The sequence below is a fragment of the Aphidius gifuensis genome, linkage group LG2 (assembly GCF_014905175.1).
Source record: "Aphidius gifuensis isolate YNYX2018 linkage group LG2, ASM1490517v1, whole genome shotgun sequence".
NCBI lineage: Eukaryota > Metazoa > Arthropoda > Insecta > Hymenoptera > Braconidae > Aphidius > Aphidius gifuensis.
The window spans coordinates 24,201,455-24,218,942 of NC_057789.1; the positions used below are offsets into that span (position 1 = coordinate 24,201,455).

General features: G+C 27.1%; 3 protein-coding genes across 5 annotated transcripts; 1 reads left to right on the top strand and 2 right to left on the bottom strand.

The window, feature by feature from the left end:
• Positions 1 to 23: 23 nt before the first annotated feature.
• Positions 24 to 4,683, bottom strand: LOC122849543 (rho GTPase-activating protein gacF). The gene is made up of 6 exons (XM_044148275.1): positions 4,197 to 4,683; positions 3,366 to 3,668; positions 3,179 to 3,271; positions 1,317 to 2,901; positions 320 to 1,235; positions 24 to 241 (listed from the first exon to the last, which is right to left on the bottom strand). The coding sequence occupies exons 1-6, from the start codon at positions 4,288 to 4,290 to the stop codon at positions 74 to 76; spliced, it is 3,159 nt and encodes a 1,052-aa protein (XP_044004210.1). The 5' UTR covers positions 4,291 to 4,683; the 3' UTR covers positions 24 to 73.
• Positions 4,684 to 5,643: 960 nt separating this feature from the next.
• Positions 5,644 to 13,423, bottom strand: LOC122849540 (transcription elongation regulator 1). 3 transcript variants are annotated; one of them, XM_044148266.1, is made up of 13 exons: positions 12,951 to 13,423; positions 12,644 to 12,876; positions 11,959 to 12,562; positions 11,539 to 11,878; positions 10,508 to 11,449; positions 10,236 to 10,423; positions 9,944 to 10,152; positions 9,714 to 9,864; positions 6,930 to 7,604; positions 6,586 to 6,852; positions 6,437 to 6,514; positions 6,117 to 6,340; positions 5,644 to 5,671 (listed from the first exon to the last, which is right to left on the bottom strand). In XM_044148266.1, exons 2-13 carry the CDS (start codon positions 12,859 to 12,861, stop codon positions 5,659 to 5,661), a joined length of 3,909 nt encoding a protein of 1,302 aa, XP_044004201.1. In that variant the 5' UTR covers positions 12,862 to 12,876; positions 12,951 to 13,423; the 3' UTR covers positions 5,644 to 5,658. The 3 variants fall into 3 exon arrangements, with proteins under 3 accessions (XP_044004201.1, XP_044004202.1, XP_044004203.1); XM_044148267.1 differs by having other exon boundaries at positions 13,125 to 13,406; XM_044148268.1 differs by lacking the exon at positions 5,644 to 5,671 and adding an exon at positions 5,807 to 6,034.
• A 2,868-nt stretch (positions 13,424 to 16,291) lies between these two features.
• LOC122850617 (leucine-rich repeat-containing protein 15-like) lies at positions 16,292 to 17,460 on the top strand. The gene is made up of 2 exons (XM_044149749.1): positions 16,292 to 16,324; positions 16,423 to 17,460. Exons 1-2 carry the CDS (start codon positions 16,292 to 16,294, stop codon positions 17,458 to 17,460), a joined length of 1,071 nt encoding a protein of 356 aa, XP_044005684.1.
• The last annotated feature ends 28 nt before the right edge of the window (positions 17,461 to 17,488 follow it).

Consider the following 17,488-nt stretch of genomic DNA (forward strand, 5'->3'; position numbering starts at 1 on the left):
TATCGTTTTTTTTTTTTAAATTCTTTATTAATGTTTTTATTTAAATAATTATAGTCTTTTGATAATTATCGAGTCAAAAATTTGTATCATAATCTGGTGGATGTCTTGAATAATTTGTTGCACTTTCATAGCCAGCAAATTTGCTACTAGTATGAGATGGTTGATAGCCATTCCATTCAGATTTCCAACTGTCATAAACGTTATATTTTTTTTCATCAGGTAACATACTTTCCATAAAAACCTACATGACAATAATAACAATAACAATTAATTAATAAATTCAAATTAATAAAAAAATTATAAAAAATGTAAAATAAACCTTTTGAGATTGTGATTCAAATGATTTTTCACGCCATGCATCAGCATCATTCCATATTGTTGATATATCTGATTTTGGATAATCATGTGATGATCTATTTGATGATGTTGCATGACTTGCATGTATAATATTTTTAGCAGCATCCTCACCATACATACCAGTTATTGGTGATTTTAATTTTGATGAATTTTCACGATTAATAATAACAGATACACCAAATACAATTATAAATAATAAACCACCAACACCAATGACAATTATTGCAATTGCCCATTGTGGTATCCATCTATCATATTTTTCATTTTGTTGGGGTAAATTTAATTTTGGTATAACAACAAAATCAGTTGATTTTTGATCAATAATATAATTACCAAGTCTTGTTTGTCCTTTTATTTTTGTTTCATTCCAACGATATGCATTATATATTCTCAATGAATCATGAAATAATACACGTAATTCTTGTGTATTAATACGTTGACTTAAATCTTGTAATTCAATAAAATAATCAACTAATATACTACCAGGACTAAATGCATCAATTCTAATATTTTTATACCATTTACGAAGTATTGCTGATTTAATAAATACCAAATGTAATTCTTTTTCAATGTCATTTGCTAATTGTTGCCATTCATATGTATTTCTATCATATAATTCTGGTATCCATGTTGAATTACCAATTAAACGTATTGTACCAGCAACTTCACAATTATCAGAACAAATACCTGGTGTTGTTGGACGTACTGTTGTTGTTGTTGTTGTTGTTGTTGATGATGTTGTTGATGCTTCACTTGTTATTTGTGTTGATGAATTATTCATGTGATTTATTGTTGCTGTTCTTGCTGCTTCTAATAATTTTTCAATTGATATTGGAGTTGTTGATGGTGTTGGCCAGCCAGTAAATTCTGTTGTAAGTCTGTTAAAAATATATTATTACAAAAATTATTATTGTTAATTGATAGTTATTAAAGTAAAAAATTAAAAGAAAAATATAAACCTTGTTGGCCAGCCTTTTTGAATTGTTTTTATTGTTGTTGTAAAACGATTTGGTGATAATGTTGCTTTTTGTTGAACAATTTTTCTACCACCTGGTCTTGTTGGAAATACTAGCTTAATATTACCTGGTGCTTTTGGTGTTGTTAATATTGTTGTACTTGATTTTATTGGTACATCATCAATGATAATTGTTTCATCTGGTTTTTTTGTTTCAATTTGTTTTGGCTCAAAACCAGCTGGTAATAATGACGATATATCAACACTTGATTTTGAAAATAATTCTTGAAGTGTTTTTTGTATTGGTGATGTTGTTGTTGTTGTTGTTGTGGTGGTTGTTGTTGAAGTATTAATCAAAGATTTATCATTCTTTTTATTATAATTAGGTGGTAAAAATGCGCTAATGTCAACATTAGCTTTGCTAAATAAATTTTGTATTGGAATATTTAAATTATCAATTAATGATTTAACAGTTGTTGATGTTGTTGAATCTTTAATTTTATAATTAACTGGTAATAATGATGTTAAATTAATTTTTGATTTTGCAAGTAAATCATTTAAAATTGTTTTTTCAGTTGTTTTATCTTCAAGTTTAAGTTTATAACCAGGTGGTAAAAATGCACTAATATCTTGTGGTTCATCTTTATTTTTCGGCTTTTTAGTTGTTGCTGGTAATCTTGATGTTTTAATTGGTGATGATGTTGTTTTTCTTGATGATGATGGCCATCTAAATGTAATTTTTGTTTTATTATTTGTATTTGTTATTGATTCATCATCAATATTATCATTTAAAATATCAATTGTTGTTGTTAAACTTGTTGTTGATATATCAGTATCAATTTGTGATGCAACATTTTTACGATCATTATAACGTCTTGATAAAAATTTCGATATAACTGGTGGCTTACCAGTTGTTGTTGGTGTTTTTTTAGTTGTTGGTCTTTGTTCACTTAAAACATCAAGTTGTAATGCATTACCACCAGTACGAAAACCACCAGCAAGAAAACCACCAGATAATTCAGATTGTACTCTATCTAATTTATCAATTATTGATTCTGTTGATTCAATATTTGTTATATTTTTAATATTATTATTATCATCATCATCATTATCTTTATTACTATCTGTTTTATTTTTTTCAACACCTGGATTTTCACCATTCAAATTAAATGGCAAAAATCTTGCACCAGATATACTACGACTTGTTTGTACAGAAGCAACAACAATTGGATCTTCAGTTGTTATTGATAATTTTTTATTTACAATGCTAGTATTATCATCATTGTCATCATCATCATCATCATTTGTATCATCAGTATTTAACGTTGATAATTCAACTGGTGGACGTATTATTTGTTCAGTTGTTGATGATACATATGATGGTAATGATATTGTATTATTAACAACACTTTTTGTTGTTACAACTGATACAATTGCTTCACCAATTGATATATAATCATCTGAGGAACTTTCAATTTCATCATTTTTATTTTCATTATTATTATTATCTTCAACAACTGATGATTCGGAAGATGATGGAATTTTTTCATCCGGAATTAATTCACTGCTTGATGAGTCATATTCAATTCCTATATAAATACCAAAAAAAAAAAAAAAATTTATATTAATTTCGAAACAGCAGAAAAAATAGAGATTTCGATTTATGAAAAAAAAACGAAATTTATATTTTTTAATTTACAGGATATTTTGCAATATAATAAAAAAAAAATTTTTGTTAATTAGGTTCAAGTACAAATGTAAAATAATTAAATTTATATGAAAAAATAATTTTTTTTTATAAATTTTCTCATGATAAAAAGAAAAAGTGAAAAAAACAAATCGAAAAATTGGAGCGTGAGAACTCACCTGATGCTTGTGAATTTGTCACATTGTCAGACTCATCATCATAATAATAATAAGCATCATAATCTTTTTGATTATTAACATTACTTTCATCATCTGTAATAATAATTTTATAAATAATAAAAATTTCATAATAATAAATAAACTATAAAATAATATTATGTATAAAAAAAAAAAATAAAAAACATACGTGTTTTATTATCTGGTTTTTTAGTATCCGGTAATTTTTTAAGATCTTCATGACTATCATGATATTTGTAATCGTCCTCGTACTCAATTTCCTCGCTTTCCTCGTTATTTTTTGATACCAATAGACCATCTGTATTATGATTAATATTACCTAACGGTACCGCAACAGCATTTGTCTTTGACAATAACAACGACGACGAAGACGATGATGATGATGATGATGGTGATAATTGACGATTATTATTTTGCAATGATTCATAAACTGAATTTGTTGGATACAATCGTCTATTCCATACTTTAACATCTACAAAATATAAATAATAAACACGCAATGTAATTTATAAAAAAAAAAATTAATTTATTTTTTAAATTTCTTCAATCGAAATTAGCTATTCAAAACAGATATTTAAATATTATTTCTAACTGTTAATATTTATCATATTTGTCAATCGATTTATGATCTAAAAATATTTTTATTTCACATGAATTAATTACAACCAGCTGTTTTGATACTGTTAAATATATTTAATAGAAAATATATTTTTTCTCTTTTTTTTCTCTCTTAGGAAATCATGTTTGCAAATTTAATATATGCTCAAACGTCTCTTACGTGCCACTCTCTTTTCGATTGGCCTTCTCGTTTCTTGAATCTAACCCAGATTATACAATATCACAGACTTGAGCTATTGTCTATTCAACATGCTTACAAAAATAAATTATAAAAAAAAAAACAACATTTCGTCATATATGTACATTTTCTATAAACACTTCCGTAATTCCTTTTGTATTTACCTATAAAATAATAATTAAAATAAAAAAAATAAAAACTCACCATCTTGATATGTTCTTTGAATTATTGAAAATATAATAATTTCAATAATAAATATCCTTTTAATTAAATTAAAATTCATGACAATTAACGTCATTATATTAAAAAAATAATATTATGATAAAAAAAAAAAATATAAAATAAATTCTTTTTCAATCATTTAAATAAAAAAACACCATTTGGTAACACACTTTTTAAATGTTAAATTAAACTTGCACATATTTAATATATTAAATAAATTTTAAATTTATTAAATTCATAATTTTAAACACTTTTTTTTTTTTAAATATACACAATTATTAATAGTAATTATAGTTTAATGAGTATTTACGCATTTTTAGTCAATTCAGAAAGACATGATATTTGTCACTGTTGGTTGGTGTGTTTGTGCGGATAGATAGAAAGCAAAATCCTACTTTCACTCGGACAAACTAGCAAGTATAAGGAGGCATGCCGAGGCCACCAACAGGCCCAACAACAACAGCCTGATCAAGAGAAAAAAAATAAATGAAAATTACAAGAAGAAGGGGACCTCAACACTCACTACCTCCTTATTTACCTCCTCCTCTACTTGAATACACACTTTTTTTTTTTTTTTCATTTTTTATTTTCACATACCTATATATTAACAAACACAATCAGGTAGAAGGGATAACTAGATGTTTATTATTTTTCACACTGCAAAATAACATGATAAAATTATTTTTAAATTATTTATAATGTCATTGTCATATGTTGCTTTTTTAAAATACTATTTCTATCAATTTTTTTATACAAAAAATTGGAAAAAAAAAATTTACATAAATGTTCTGAAAACCTGAAAATACTAATTTGATATTAAATTTTTTTTTTTTTTAAATGATACAATGAACTCAAGTTCATTCAACCAAATATTTGCTAAAAAAAAATCTCTTTATTATTTATTAAAAAACAATTTATAATTTGCAATTTGGTTATTGTTTTTTTGTCTAAGTTGGAGGAGGTTTTTTAATTCGAAATATTTCGATTTGTTGGGGAGAGACTTATTGAGGATATTTATTTGCAATTTTGATTTTATTTATAATTATTTATTTGCGTTTTTTTTTTTGTTTGTTTATTGGTTGGTTGGTATGAAGAACGTGACAAAATGGACAGTTACGTTTTTTTTTTTTTAATTCAATTGTACCGTTATACTCGTGACAGATCTAATTTTTATTTAAAAAAATTTATTTATTCATTTTTTTGAGGGGGCTTATCGATATTATTTTATATTTTTTTTCGAGTATATCGTGTGTGCACGTTGACCCCATGGGTTAACATGACAACTCCTCATTAATAGTCAGGATAAAAATAACGGCCTCGAAGAATGTTCTTGAGATACACAAGTTGGGTGTTGGTTGTTGGTTTTTTTTATATTTTTTAATCTTGTTTGTTTCCATCCCGGATCCAGAGAACTGGACACAGAGGCTAACGGTCGTCGTAAAATTCACAGAGACAACCTTGCAAAGGGCAAAAAATAAAAATGATAAAAAAAAAATATTATCATTTCAAGGTTTTCTACATAGACTTTTTAAATTCAATATAAAAAATAAAATAACAAGCTATATGTAAATTTTAAATAAAATAAAAAAAGCTTTAAATTTTCATATTTATTTATTAATATTAATAAACATTTTATTATGGAATCCTATGTAATATAATAATATGACAATTGTGAATTTTTTTATAAATTGTTTTAAACTTTTATTTATTTGGAAATTATATTTTTTTTTAAAAATCTTCTATGGATTTTTATTATATTTGTTCACTTAAATGTCATTATCAATTTGTATTTAATTATATTTTAATAATTCCAATATTAACTGTAACAAAAAAATAATAAAAATATAATTATCATTCAATGTAACTTTCACTTAAATTATATATAATGAATATTAAACATACTTTGCTGTTGGTCTACGTGATGGTTCTGATGCTGTTGGTGGTGGTGGTGGTCCTCTACGAGCTAATTCTTCAAGATAACCAGTTAATAATCTAGTACGTTCATTTGCTGCAGCATCAAGTACTAAAAATCTACGATCTTTTTTAAGTATATCCTCAATTTCCGTTAAGCATGAACTATTTTCTTGTACTTTTTTAAATGTCTTGTCTGTAATCAACTTTGTTTCCTGTTGTTTCAATAAAAAAAATAATATCAATAACTAGTTAATTGTACTATTTACTTTCACATAAGTCTATTTTTTATTTATTTTTAAACTACAAACCTGTAATAGTTCTCTAAAATCAGCTTTTGCTGCAACTAGTTTATCTTTGATATACTCTCGAAATTCTTTTTCACATTTCTAAAGAGAAAATAATTGTTAATAAATTGCTAATATAATTTTTAATTTGTAAAAATTAATTTAATACTTACTCTGTCACTTGATGAAAATTTTGTATATCTTGGATCATCTTTTAATAATTTTTTAATATCTTTCCATGATGCTGTTAATTCAGTTGATGCACCAACTTCATCTAATAATTCACGAAATTTATCACGTTTTTTACGTCCAAGTTGTTCTATATGTTCATTAAATAATCTTTCTTTTTCTTCACGATCTAAACTATCAGCTAAATCCCAACGATGATCTTTTCTCAATTGTCTTTTAGTTTCACGCCAAGCAAGATCTCCATTTCTTACCTGAAAAAAAAAACAACAACAAAACAATAAATACAAATGACAAAATATTTATTTATTCATTTGAAAAAATAATTTACCAAGTCAGCAAGAAGTGCATTAAAATGTTGTACAGCTTCAGTGTGTCTATGATGTTGTCGTTCCTTATCTCTGTCACGTAAATGTGTTGCTAGAGTTCGTTGTACTTCACGTTCACGTTCACGAAGACTTGCCTCTGCTCTTTTTTCACGTTCACGTTTAGCTTTTTCACGATCCTCCTCAGAATCCGAATGTTCTTCATCATTTATTTTTTTGGTTACTTTATCATCATTATCTTCACAAATTTCACCAACTTCTTTTTCACATAATTTTTTACAATCTTTACCATTTTCTTCATTTGTATTTTCACTACGTCTTTTTCTATCTTTTGATGATGTTGATGATGATGATGATTCTTTGTCTTTATCTTTTTCTTTGTCTTTATCTTTTGTTGATTTATCTTTATATTTATCATTATCCTTTTTATCTTTATCTTTTTTATCAGATTTATGATTATCTCTATCACGATGACGATGATCTTTATCTTTGTCTTTATCTTTTTTACGTTCGTCTTTTAATAAACGTACATAATCACGAAACCAATCTTCACGTGTATTTGTTGAATCAACAACACGATATCTCCAATCACTTTCAATACGTTTTTTACAATCACTCCAGTGTGAATGTCTATCAATGTCTTTATGTTCACGCAGCATTGAAATGAAATCCTTTTTTATCTGAAACCGTTTATTAATTATTTATTATTAAAATTATTTTTTTTATCTGATTTTTTTGTGCATTAAAACATTTGTTTATTTATTTGTTATTATTTAATATTAATATAGCAATTTATTATTTATTATTATCATTAATTTATATCATTATTTACATCTATTTGTTTTTTTTTTTTTCTCTTTTTTTTTTTCGTTTAAATTAATTGAATAACTATTGTGTGTTTTTTTAATTATTATTTTTTTATTATCAGTGTTTGTAATTGCTGATAATTAATTGGAAAATATTATTATTAATAATTTAATTGATTTTTTTAATTTTGCAATTGAGATGTAATAGATATTCAATTAATTTTATTTCGATTTTTTTTATTTTTTTATCCTGAAAGAAAAGGCATTAATTAATTTGCTGAAAATTAAAAAATTATTATAAATTAACTGCTGGAATGTCCGCTAATCGACAGTATTAATTTTTTATTTTTTATTTCTTTTTGAATCTATAACAATAGCGTGAGTAAGATCAAATAAATTAATGTCAGATTAGCGAAAATTTCAGGTAACTCCTCTGCTGAAATGAATTTTCATAAATAAATAAAAAAAATTAATAAAAATTACATTATTATGCTTAATTACAAAATGAAATTCAAATATTTATTATTTAAATTAACATTTTGTAATGTTTTTCTTTGTTAAAAAAAAAAACCAAGCTCTTGTTGTCAATTGGCGTAAAATTTCCTTACAAGGAAAAATGAATTGGGCTTTTTTCTTTTTTGAAAAAAAAAACTTATTCAATTATTTTAATAAAATAAAATTAATTTACGAGTTATAAATGATAACCGATGTTGGCACATTTTGGATTTTCATTCCAACAAATAAATGAATTGATAAAAAATTAATTAAAAATAAACTAAAAAATAAATTTTTATCGCTAGCTAACTCAAATAATCCCCAAAAATTTTATAATTATAAAAAAAAAAAAAATAAATAAATAAAAGCATTGCTTGATTTGTTAAGAATCATCATCAAGATCATCATGATTTTTTTTCTATTAATTTTTGTCATTTCCATAATTCCCAACGAAAGAATATTTGAATTGTTTTTTTTTTTTTTTTATAAATTTGTTTCTTTCAATTAACGAGGATTACGATTAATATACAAATACCGAGTTCGTTCATTCTCATGACTCTGCTTTGGAGTAAAGAATGCGGTGCGCGAGGGTGTGCCAACTCTGTGCCACGCAGGTGGGGATGGTAGATGACATCATCCCATGCCACCAACCAGCTTCAGAACCAAACGACTCCACATACGGAACTTGTCCTGTCTGCCTCCTGACTGAAGTGGAGAGTTCAGAAACACATAAGTACATAAATGAATCGTCAATAAATAACAATTCATTTTTTTTTTTTTTAAAAAAAAGTTAATCTATTTAATTTTTTAATTATTAATTCAACAAATTAATTATATTTAAATCATTGTGTTATATTTATTAATCAATGAATTTATCAATTTTATTATTTCGAATTTCCATTCGAAATATAACACACGATTTCGTCAAATTAATTTGTCGATTTTTTTTGATGTTTTTTTATCTGAAAATAGTAATTTTATTTATAATCCTAATTTAAAAATTATTTAAAAATAAAGTAATCCTCTTCTGCCATTAAACAAATTCGTTTTTGTATATTAAGTCGTAGTTATTCAACAAAATAATAACATACCTATGACAAATCTGTAAAAATTTCTATCATTAAATCCTGAAATAATTACATTTAAAAAAAAAAAGATTATTAAATTGAGATTTTGAATATTTATTTAATATTTTTAAATAAATAACTGCTCAATAATCTCAATACTCTGAAATATAATTACGAAAATAAAAAAAAAAAAAAAGAAATCCTATTTTTTCTTTTTTTTTTTGCGATTAAAAAATTAATTTTTATTACTTAATTTAATTTAAATTTCTTACTGTGATATGCGCTCCATTATCTAAATTAAATTATCAATTTAGATGTAAAAAAAAGTGATTGATCAATGTATATAAATTTTGTATATTATGTGTATATAAAATTGAGAAGGAAAAAAATTGTAAATGCATGTAATTTTAATTATTCGTACCTGTTCTCGTTTTGATGTTTTTTCATCTTTTTCACGTTTTCTAACTTCCAGAAGATATTCATTGAATAGACTCTCACGTTCACGCATTTTTTCAACATTTTTATAACGTTCATCACGTGAATGTTTTTGTGCAAAATCATTGAATGATGATCTACAACAAAAAAAAGCAAAAAACATAATTTTAAAATTGTAAAAAGTAATTTTTTTTTATTTATTATTTCGTTACTTACTTTCCATGTAGATTAGCTTCATCGAGAAGTTTTTGAAATTGTTCTTTTCTTTCTTTCATTTTATTACGTTTTTCACGTCTTTCTTCTTCAGCTCTTTCTTTAACATATTTTTCAAAAACTTGCTTTCTTTCTTTAGACGTTAACAACAAATATCGAGGATCAAAAACAATTTTATGAAGTTCTTTTTCCCAAGTACTAAATGCTGAAACCTAAAACAAATAAATGTTTAAATAAATAACCAATTGTTTTATGAAAAATAATAATTAATTTTAAAAGCTAAAAAAACAATTACATCTTTTTCAGCAAGCATATCTTTGAATGATTTAATTCTTGTATCAAGTGGTACAATTGCACGTTCACGAGCAGCTCTAACTTCTGCCTCAATAGCAGCTTCTTTGCCAATGTCAATAGTTTTTTTTTCTTCTTTTTCTTCTTCTGGTTCTTCAACAACTTTAGCTGGTGTTGCACTTGGTGTATCAACTGAAAAAACAAAAATAATAGAAACACATTGAAGAAAAAAAAGATAAAATTAATGATAAAAAATGTAAAAAATTAAATAAACACCTTTTGGTTCATCTTGTTTAATTTTTTTAGCTGGTGTTGGTTGTTCATCATCACTTGAATCACTTGAATCAGTTGTTTTATTAATTTTTAATCCACTTAATGCCTCAGGAACAGTTGATATCATTTTTTCAACATCTGATCTACCAAGTAAATCATCAGGTTTTTCCCATACAGATATTCTTGATGATGGATTATAAAAAAAAACACGTCCATCACCAGTCCATACAACACACCATGGTGTACCTGGTACTGGTGTACTTGATATTGGACGTGATTTATCAAGTGGTTTAGCTGGTTCTTTTGGTGTATCATCTTTTTTATTTTTATTATCTAAATCATTACCATTGCCACTATTATCTTTGGTATCATTATCTGATTGTTTATCATCAATTGATGATGTTGTTGATGCAGCTGCAGCTGCTGCAGCAGCGGCAGCAGCAGTAGCAGCAGCAATAGCCATAGCATTAACATTATCATCATTTTTTTGTCTCAATGAAATTTTAGCTTGTTCAAAATCTTTCATTGCTTGTGGTTTTTCCCATACAGATTCACCAGCTTTACTATTATAAAAATAAATACGTCCATCTGGTGCACGATGTTCAGTCCATACCATTGCATTTGCAACAATTTCAGCATCTAATTGTGCAAGTATCATTGGATCTTCTGTTTGTGCTTGTTGTGTCATAAGTGTATGTGGCATTTGTGGCATTCCCCAGGCTGTTTGTGGTGGTCCATATGTTGGAAATGCTTGAAAACCAGGTGGTGGCATACCAAATGGTGATGGTGTAAATGGTGATGCCATTGGTGCACCATATTGATTTGGCATACGATGTTGCATTGGTACCATATTTGGTGGTGGTTGAAGCATATTTGTTGCAACTGCTGGTGTTGATGTTGTATTAACAACTGGCATTGCATTAACCATTGGCGATGCTACAGTACCTTTAAATAAATTTAAAAATTAATATAACTATTAATTTTGTTTTGTTTTATTGTGTTTATTACAATAAGTATAATTATTTAGAGCTTACCATTTGCTTGAGGTGGTGGTGGTTGCTGCTGCTGCTGCTGTTGTTGTTGTTGCTGTTGTTGCTGCTGCTGCTGTTGTTCAGCTGGTGGCTGTTGATTTTGTGTTAATAATGTATCAGTTGTATCAGTTAACATTGGTGGTGGACCAGTACCTGGTGGTGCTGTTGTTTGATTAATTAATTCTGAATTATTTGGTGATTGTTCATTATTTGTTGTCATCCTGCCATCACCAATAGCCACTTGTTGTGATTGTTGTTGTTGCATTGATGCTGTTCCTGGTGCTGTAACTTGAGTTCCATCACGTCCTGGCTGCTTCGATGCTCCATGTACCAATTGTTCCAGCTTGAATAATAATTAATAAAATAAATTCATTATTATTTTTAACAAACAAATTATTAAATAAAATAAATAAACAAACAAACCTGATCTTGGACCATGACTTTAACATTTGGACCCTCTGGTTTAGTCCACGTTGTTTCTCTAGATCGAATATTGTAAAAATAAGACTTGCTTTCAGCTGTCTTTGTTTCAACCCATACTTCCCCATTAAGGTCCAGACCTGGTATATTGTTGGGCTGTTGTTGTTGTGATTGTTGACCTGGAATATTATTCATTGGTGGTCCATAAGGATTATTTTGACCCATTGGACCATTCATCATGTGTGGTGGTGGTCCCATTCCCGGTGGTCCCATTAAATTTGGTGGTCCTCCCATCATATTTGGTGGTCCCATTGGACCCCAGCTTGGATCGTATGATGGTGGTCCACGAAAACGTGATCCAGTTTGTCCTGGTGGACCAGCTGGACGTGGTGTACCTTCATAAGGATAACCATTATTTGCTGGACGATACATTTGTTGTTGTTGTTGTTGCTGTTGTTGTTGTTGTTGACCTCCACTTCCTCCACCGCCACCTCCACCAGCACCACCTCCTCCTCTTGGGCCAAATCCTCGACCACGAAATCTTGGTGGACCGCCACTACCACCACCACCTCGCATACCATACTCGAAGCCGCTTCTTTCATGTGGACTTTAATAACAATTATTAATATTAACTCATTTTATTTTTAAATATAATAAATAACATAAATATTTGATCTTTTTTAATTACCTAAAGCCACCTCGACCTCTTGGTGTAAATTGTTGTCGATATTCGTCACCATCGTAATTGTATTCTTCATTATCTTCCATAGGTTCATCACTTGGATGTTGTTGTTGTTGTGGTGGCTGTTGTTGTGATGATTGTTGTTGTTGTTCTTGTTCTGGATTTTGTTCTGGCACATCTTGATGTGGAGCAGGAAGCTCCTCACTTGCTGTTTCCATCATCATGAACAATATTCAACACTAAAATTTTATTTTTTGTTAATTTGTTTACTTGACAACAATTATTGTTATTTATTTCATTGATTTAAACATACACAATTGTAATGATCACAAAAATATTTTATTTTACAAGATTAACTTGTAATAATCATTGCCACAAATTTATGGGTTTTATTTTTACTATTATTATCTGTGATATTTTTTTTTTCTAATGAAAATACAACTCTCTAGGAGGGTCAACACAAAAATATATAGAAAAAAAAACTAACACAATTGAATGGGAGAAAAATAAAATGAACGAGTTTCTTCTAGACACAATTTTGTTCGCGTTGATCTTTTAATGATGCTTACAATAGTTGTTTTTTAACAACCCCACAAACAAATGACGATAATTTATTTTTAATTTTGTTTGGTATGTTTTTTTTTTTTTTTTCTATTTGATGCGAACAAAATGCCGGATTTGAGAGGGACGAAGAAAAAGGTTAAAGACGAGAGAGGTTTTTGGGGGTGAGGTTATTCACAAACACCAAAAAAAAAAGTTATTATTTTATTTATTTTTTTTTTATTTCTGTCGCTGTTTTTGGGTGTCATCAACCGCCATGTTTACATAATTAACGTTGTTGGTTTCATTCAACAGATGGCGCTACGTGATTTGTCTAGGGCGACTCAGGGAAAGTGTAAAGACGCTTTAATATTTTTTTTATACTACTGTGTAAAAAGGGCCATATGGACCCTCAATATGAATTTGCAATGAATTGACACATAAAAAAATGATATTAGATTCAATTATTAATCCCAGCTGTTGCATTAAAATGGAAATAAAATGAAAGAATTTCAATTGTATCAAACTGGTAAAAGCCTTATGGTTTGGATGAATTTTTTATTACATAATTAACAAAATTTAAAACACAAATTCATCTTTATAGAATAGTAAAATTATCCAGAGAAAATAATAAAATTTTCAATAATCATTTACAACAAATATTTAGATACATTTTTCTTGTTCATTATATTCACAATTGATTTCTCGTTTTAGACTTTCAAAATTAGATTTTATTAAAAATTGATTTTCGTTTGACAACATTTATTATTTTGTGTTAAACTATTATTACTGATATCGAAAATTATAATTAATTAATTATTCTATAATTTTCTGGATTTTGGATCTATTAAACTTTGATTAAAAGAGTCTGTTAAAATTTGTTATAAATTCTTCAATGCGATATAAGCCCTCTTGCTTTGAATGATCTCAGAACTTGAATTTATTTTACGATTTTATTATTATTTTAATTTTATCATGTTTATGTTATGGATATTATATTTCGGAATAGAAGTATTCTTTTCTCTGTTCCAAGCATTAAGTACAAAATAAGAAACTCTTTCTAAAATATTCACTCTGTATAATACAATTTTAATTAGTGTCGATTGCCATTGAAATTAATTATTAGGATTGATTTTCGTTAAATTATAAATAAACAGCACTAATACCCTAATACAGCAGTTCTTGTTCCTATTTTTTAGAATTTTTTAAAATAAGATTTCTTGGGCTAGTGGCTTGCAGTTTTAATTTATCCTGCAAAAAACAACTTTGATTTTTGCCTAAGCACAACTTTTTTTTTCATTTTAATTTATTATAAAGTAAATTAAAGGCTCTTATCATAAGACTCTTATGTAATTTTTTTTTATATTAATATTATAAAATAAAACGGTACAGCTGTATAACTCAGGGACACAAGGAGCACAGAAATGTGTTCTTAGGACAAGGCTAGGCGCAATTTTTATATAGCAAAATATTCACAACATAAATTAAATTATACTTATAGCAATTAAATCATTAAATAAAAAAATAAATAAAATTTTGAATATCTTGAAGATATGGTATCGCTACCTAGTGTTAAATTTCAAAACTAAGTCGAGGCACATTATTTTATTCAATTTTATTTATTTATTTCTGAAGACGCTACCAACTCTCTGTCATCACTGTCGTCACCGGTCACACCAAAAATAATTAATTAATGACATACAGGTGGTTTTAACAAAAAAGTTTTATCACCTGTTGCAATTTAAGATAATTATTTCCATAGTTTCAAACAGTTTCTATGATTAACGAGGTCTTGGCTGGACCAGGCTGGACTCTCTCATCATTTTTACGATAAAGAAATTTACGGTTGTCACGTATAAATAGCTGGTTAAATTATTTTGGCGATTTTGGCTATTTTCATTACTGAGGTAAGTGACAAATCATTCAGTACTTTGATTTAAAATTTGTATAAATTTTAAATTACATCAATAGTTTATTTGTAAATTAAAATGAAACATAAAAATATGTATTCTATATTCTCGTGGGTCTATAAAAAATATATTTTTCGTGTTCACAATATTTTAGTATAAAAAAATATATTGTTAATTTTGTCATTAATAGCTGTCACTCACAGCTGACACTAGTCGATTAGTTACAATAAATCTTATCAAACATGAAAAGAAAAAACACAAAAATGAATTTTACATATATTTTTTAAAAATATTATTATATAATATTATTATAGAATATTATTATATAATATTATAATAATATTATTTTATTTTTGATGACTCATTCCAATAAAAAAAAAAAAAAAACTTTATCATAGATAAATTTTATTATATCAATTATTTAAATATATTTTTATTTTGCATTATTTATTTCATATGTTATCTGATTGCCAATGTGGATGCAGAGTATAATTAAAATAAAATACTTTCATCTTAATCAACAAGAATTTATTGAACATTAGACAACGTAATAAATATTTTTGTTATCAGCTAACAAAAATAATGATGATGATTCGTTTTTTTTTTGTTTCCAGATTTTTAAATACCGTCATATTGTGTAATCATCTTAACCAACAAGTATTTATTGAACATTAGAAAGTATTTTTACTATCAGAGCTGAACAAGTTGATCAGGGTTAAAACATTGATATCTATATTGATACATTGACAAAATTTCAAGTGAGTATTTATAATTTATTTGAAATAACATTGAAACCACAAATTATCTACTTATCCAGTATAATTTTGTGTTATCAGAACTCAAATATAAAATTTTCGAATATTTATTTATGTTTTAGTTATGGATACAAATATATCAACAGCTTCAACTATTAAAAGTCATAATAAATACTTTTGTAATCAAGAGTCACCTTATTATGATAAAGAAATTTGTGAGTTGCTGTGTAATAATGCTGAAAAAGATGAAATAGACATTAGTGATGAAGAATTAACTATTCTTCCAAGAGATTTATTCCATGGTCTCGAAAAACTTCAACTTAAAGAATTAAATATCAGCTGTAACGAGCTGACGACACTACCAAAAGATATATTTAAACCTCTTGATGATCTTCGTAAGTTACAAATAAATTCCAACGAATTAAATTATCTAGATTCAAGTATTTTCTATGATTTATTACAACTCAAAGAACTTGATCTCAGCGAAAACAAACTGACAGCATTATCAAAAGATATATTTAATGGTCTACAAGATCTAAGTACTCTACATTTAAATTCAAACGAAATAAGTCACCTTGAGCCAGGTATTTTTGATGATTTATTAAGCCTAAAAGATCTTTATATCAGCGAAAACAATCTCACAGTTTTATCAAAAGATATATTTAGTAGTTTAAAAGAGCTAGAAAATCTTGATTTAAGCTCGAACAAACTACAAAACCTCGAGTCAGGTTGTTTTGATAATTTATCACAACTTGACTCACTTGATATTGCAAACAACGCTCTGACAACATTATCGAGAGGTGTATTTAATGATCTTGAATTTCTTTTGGACCTAGATTTAAGTTCAAACAAACTGCACAAACTTGAGTCAGGTTGCTTCAATGGTTTATCAAAACTTGTGGAGCTTAAAATCGACAACAACGGTCTGACAACATTGTCCAAAGGTGTATTTATTAATCTTGAAAATCTTTCGACACTAATTTTGGATTCAAACAATTTACAAAATCTCGAATCAGGTTGTTTCGATGGTTTATCACAACTCGACCTGCTCAGTGTCAAAAACAACAGTCTGACGACATTAGCCGAAAGTGTATTTGATGGTCTTGAAAATCTTCGGGAACTAAATATTAATTCAAACAATCTGCATAATCTTCAGTTAAGATGGTTTAATGATTTATCACAACTTGAGAAGCTTAATATCAGTAACAACAGTTTGACAACATTACCTGAAGGTGTATTTAATCGTCTTGAAAATCTTGAGTCACTATATTTGGATTCAAACAAACTCCAAAATCTCAAGTCAGGTTGTTTTGATGGTCTCAAAAAACTTGAGCTGCTCAGTATCAAAGACAACAGTCTGACATCATTATCCAAAGATATATTTATTAGTCTTGAAAATCTTGAGACACTAGAATTGGAATCAAACAAACTACAAAATCTCGAGTCAGGTTGTTTCAATGGTTTATCAAAAATTGAGCGACTTGATATCAGCAACCACAGCCTGACAACATTATCCAAAGGTGTATTTGATGGTCTTAAAAGTCTTAAGGTACTAGAATTGGATTCAAACAAACTTCAAAATCTTGAGCCAGGTTGTTTTGATGGTTTAAAAACTTGAGGTGCTTAGTATCAAAACAGTCTGACAT

What these genes read in the sequence shown, in the direction of transcription:
- LOC122849543 (XM_044148275.1), bottom strand. Translation starts at nt 4,290, where the DNA reads ATGACGTTAATTGTCATGAATTTTAATTTAATTAAAAGGATATTTATT. An exon ending in TCAAAGAACATATCAAGATG is followed by an intron (nt 3,669 to 4,196) that starts GTGAGTTTTTAT and finishes TATATTTTGTAG; the next exon opens with ATGTTAAAGTATGGAATAGA. An exon ending in AAAACCAGATAATAAAACAC is followed by an intron (nt 3,272 to 3,365) that starts GTATGTTTTTTA and finishes TTATTATTACAG; the next exon opens with ATGATGAAAGTAATGTTAAT.
- LOC122849540 (XM_044148266.1), bottom strand. Translation starts at nt 12,861, where the DNA reads ATGATGATGGAAACAGCAAGTGAGGAGCTTCCTGCTCCACATCAAGAT. An exon ending in ATATGCTTGCTGAAAAAGAT is followed by an intron (nt 10,153 to 10,235) that starts GTAATTGTTTTT and finishes TATTTGTTTTAG; the next exon opens with GTTTCAGCATTTAGTACTTG. An exon ending in GAAGCTAATCTACATGGAAA is followed by an intron (nt 9,865 to 9,943) that starts GTAAGTAACGAA and finishes TTTTTGTTGTAG; the next exon opens with ATCATCATTCAATGATTTTG.
- LOC122850617 (XM_044149749.1), top strand. Translation starts at nt 16,292, where the DNA reads ATGATTTATTACAACTCAAAGAACTTGATCTCA. An exon ending in ACTCAAAGAACTTGATCTCA is followed by an intron (nt 16,325 to 16,422) that starts GCGAAAACAAAC and finishes AGTCACCTTGAG; the next exon opens with CCAGGTATTTTTGATGATTT.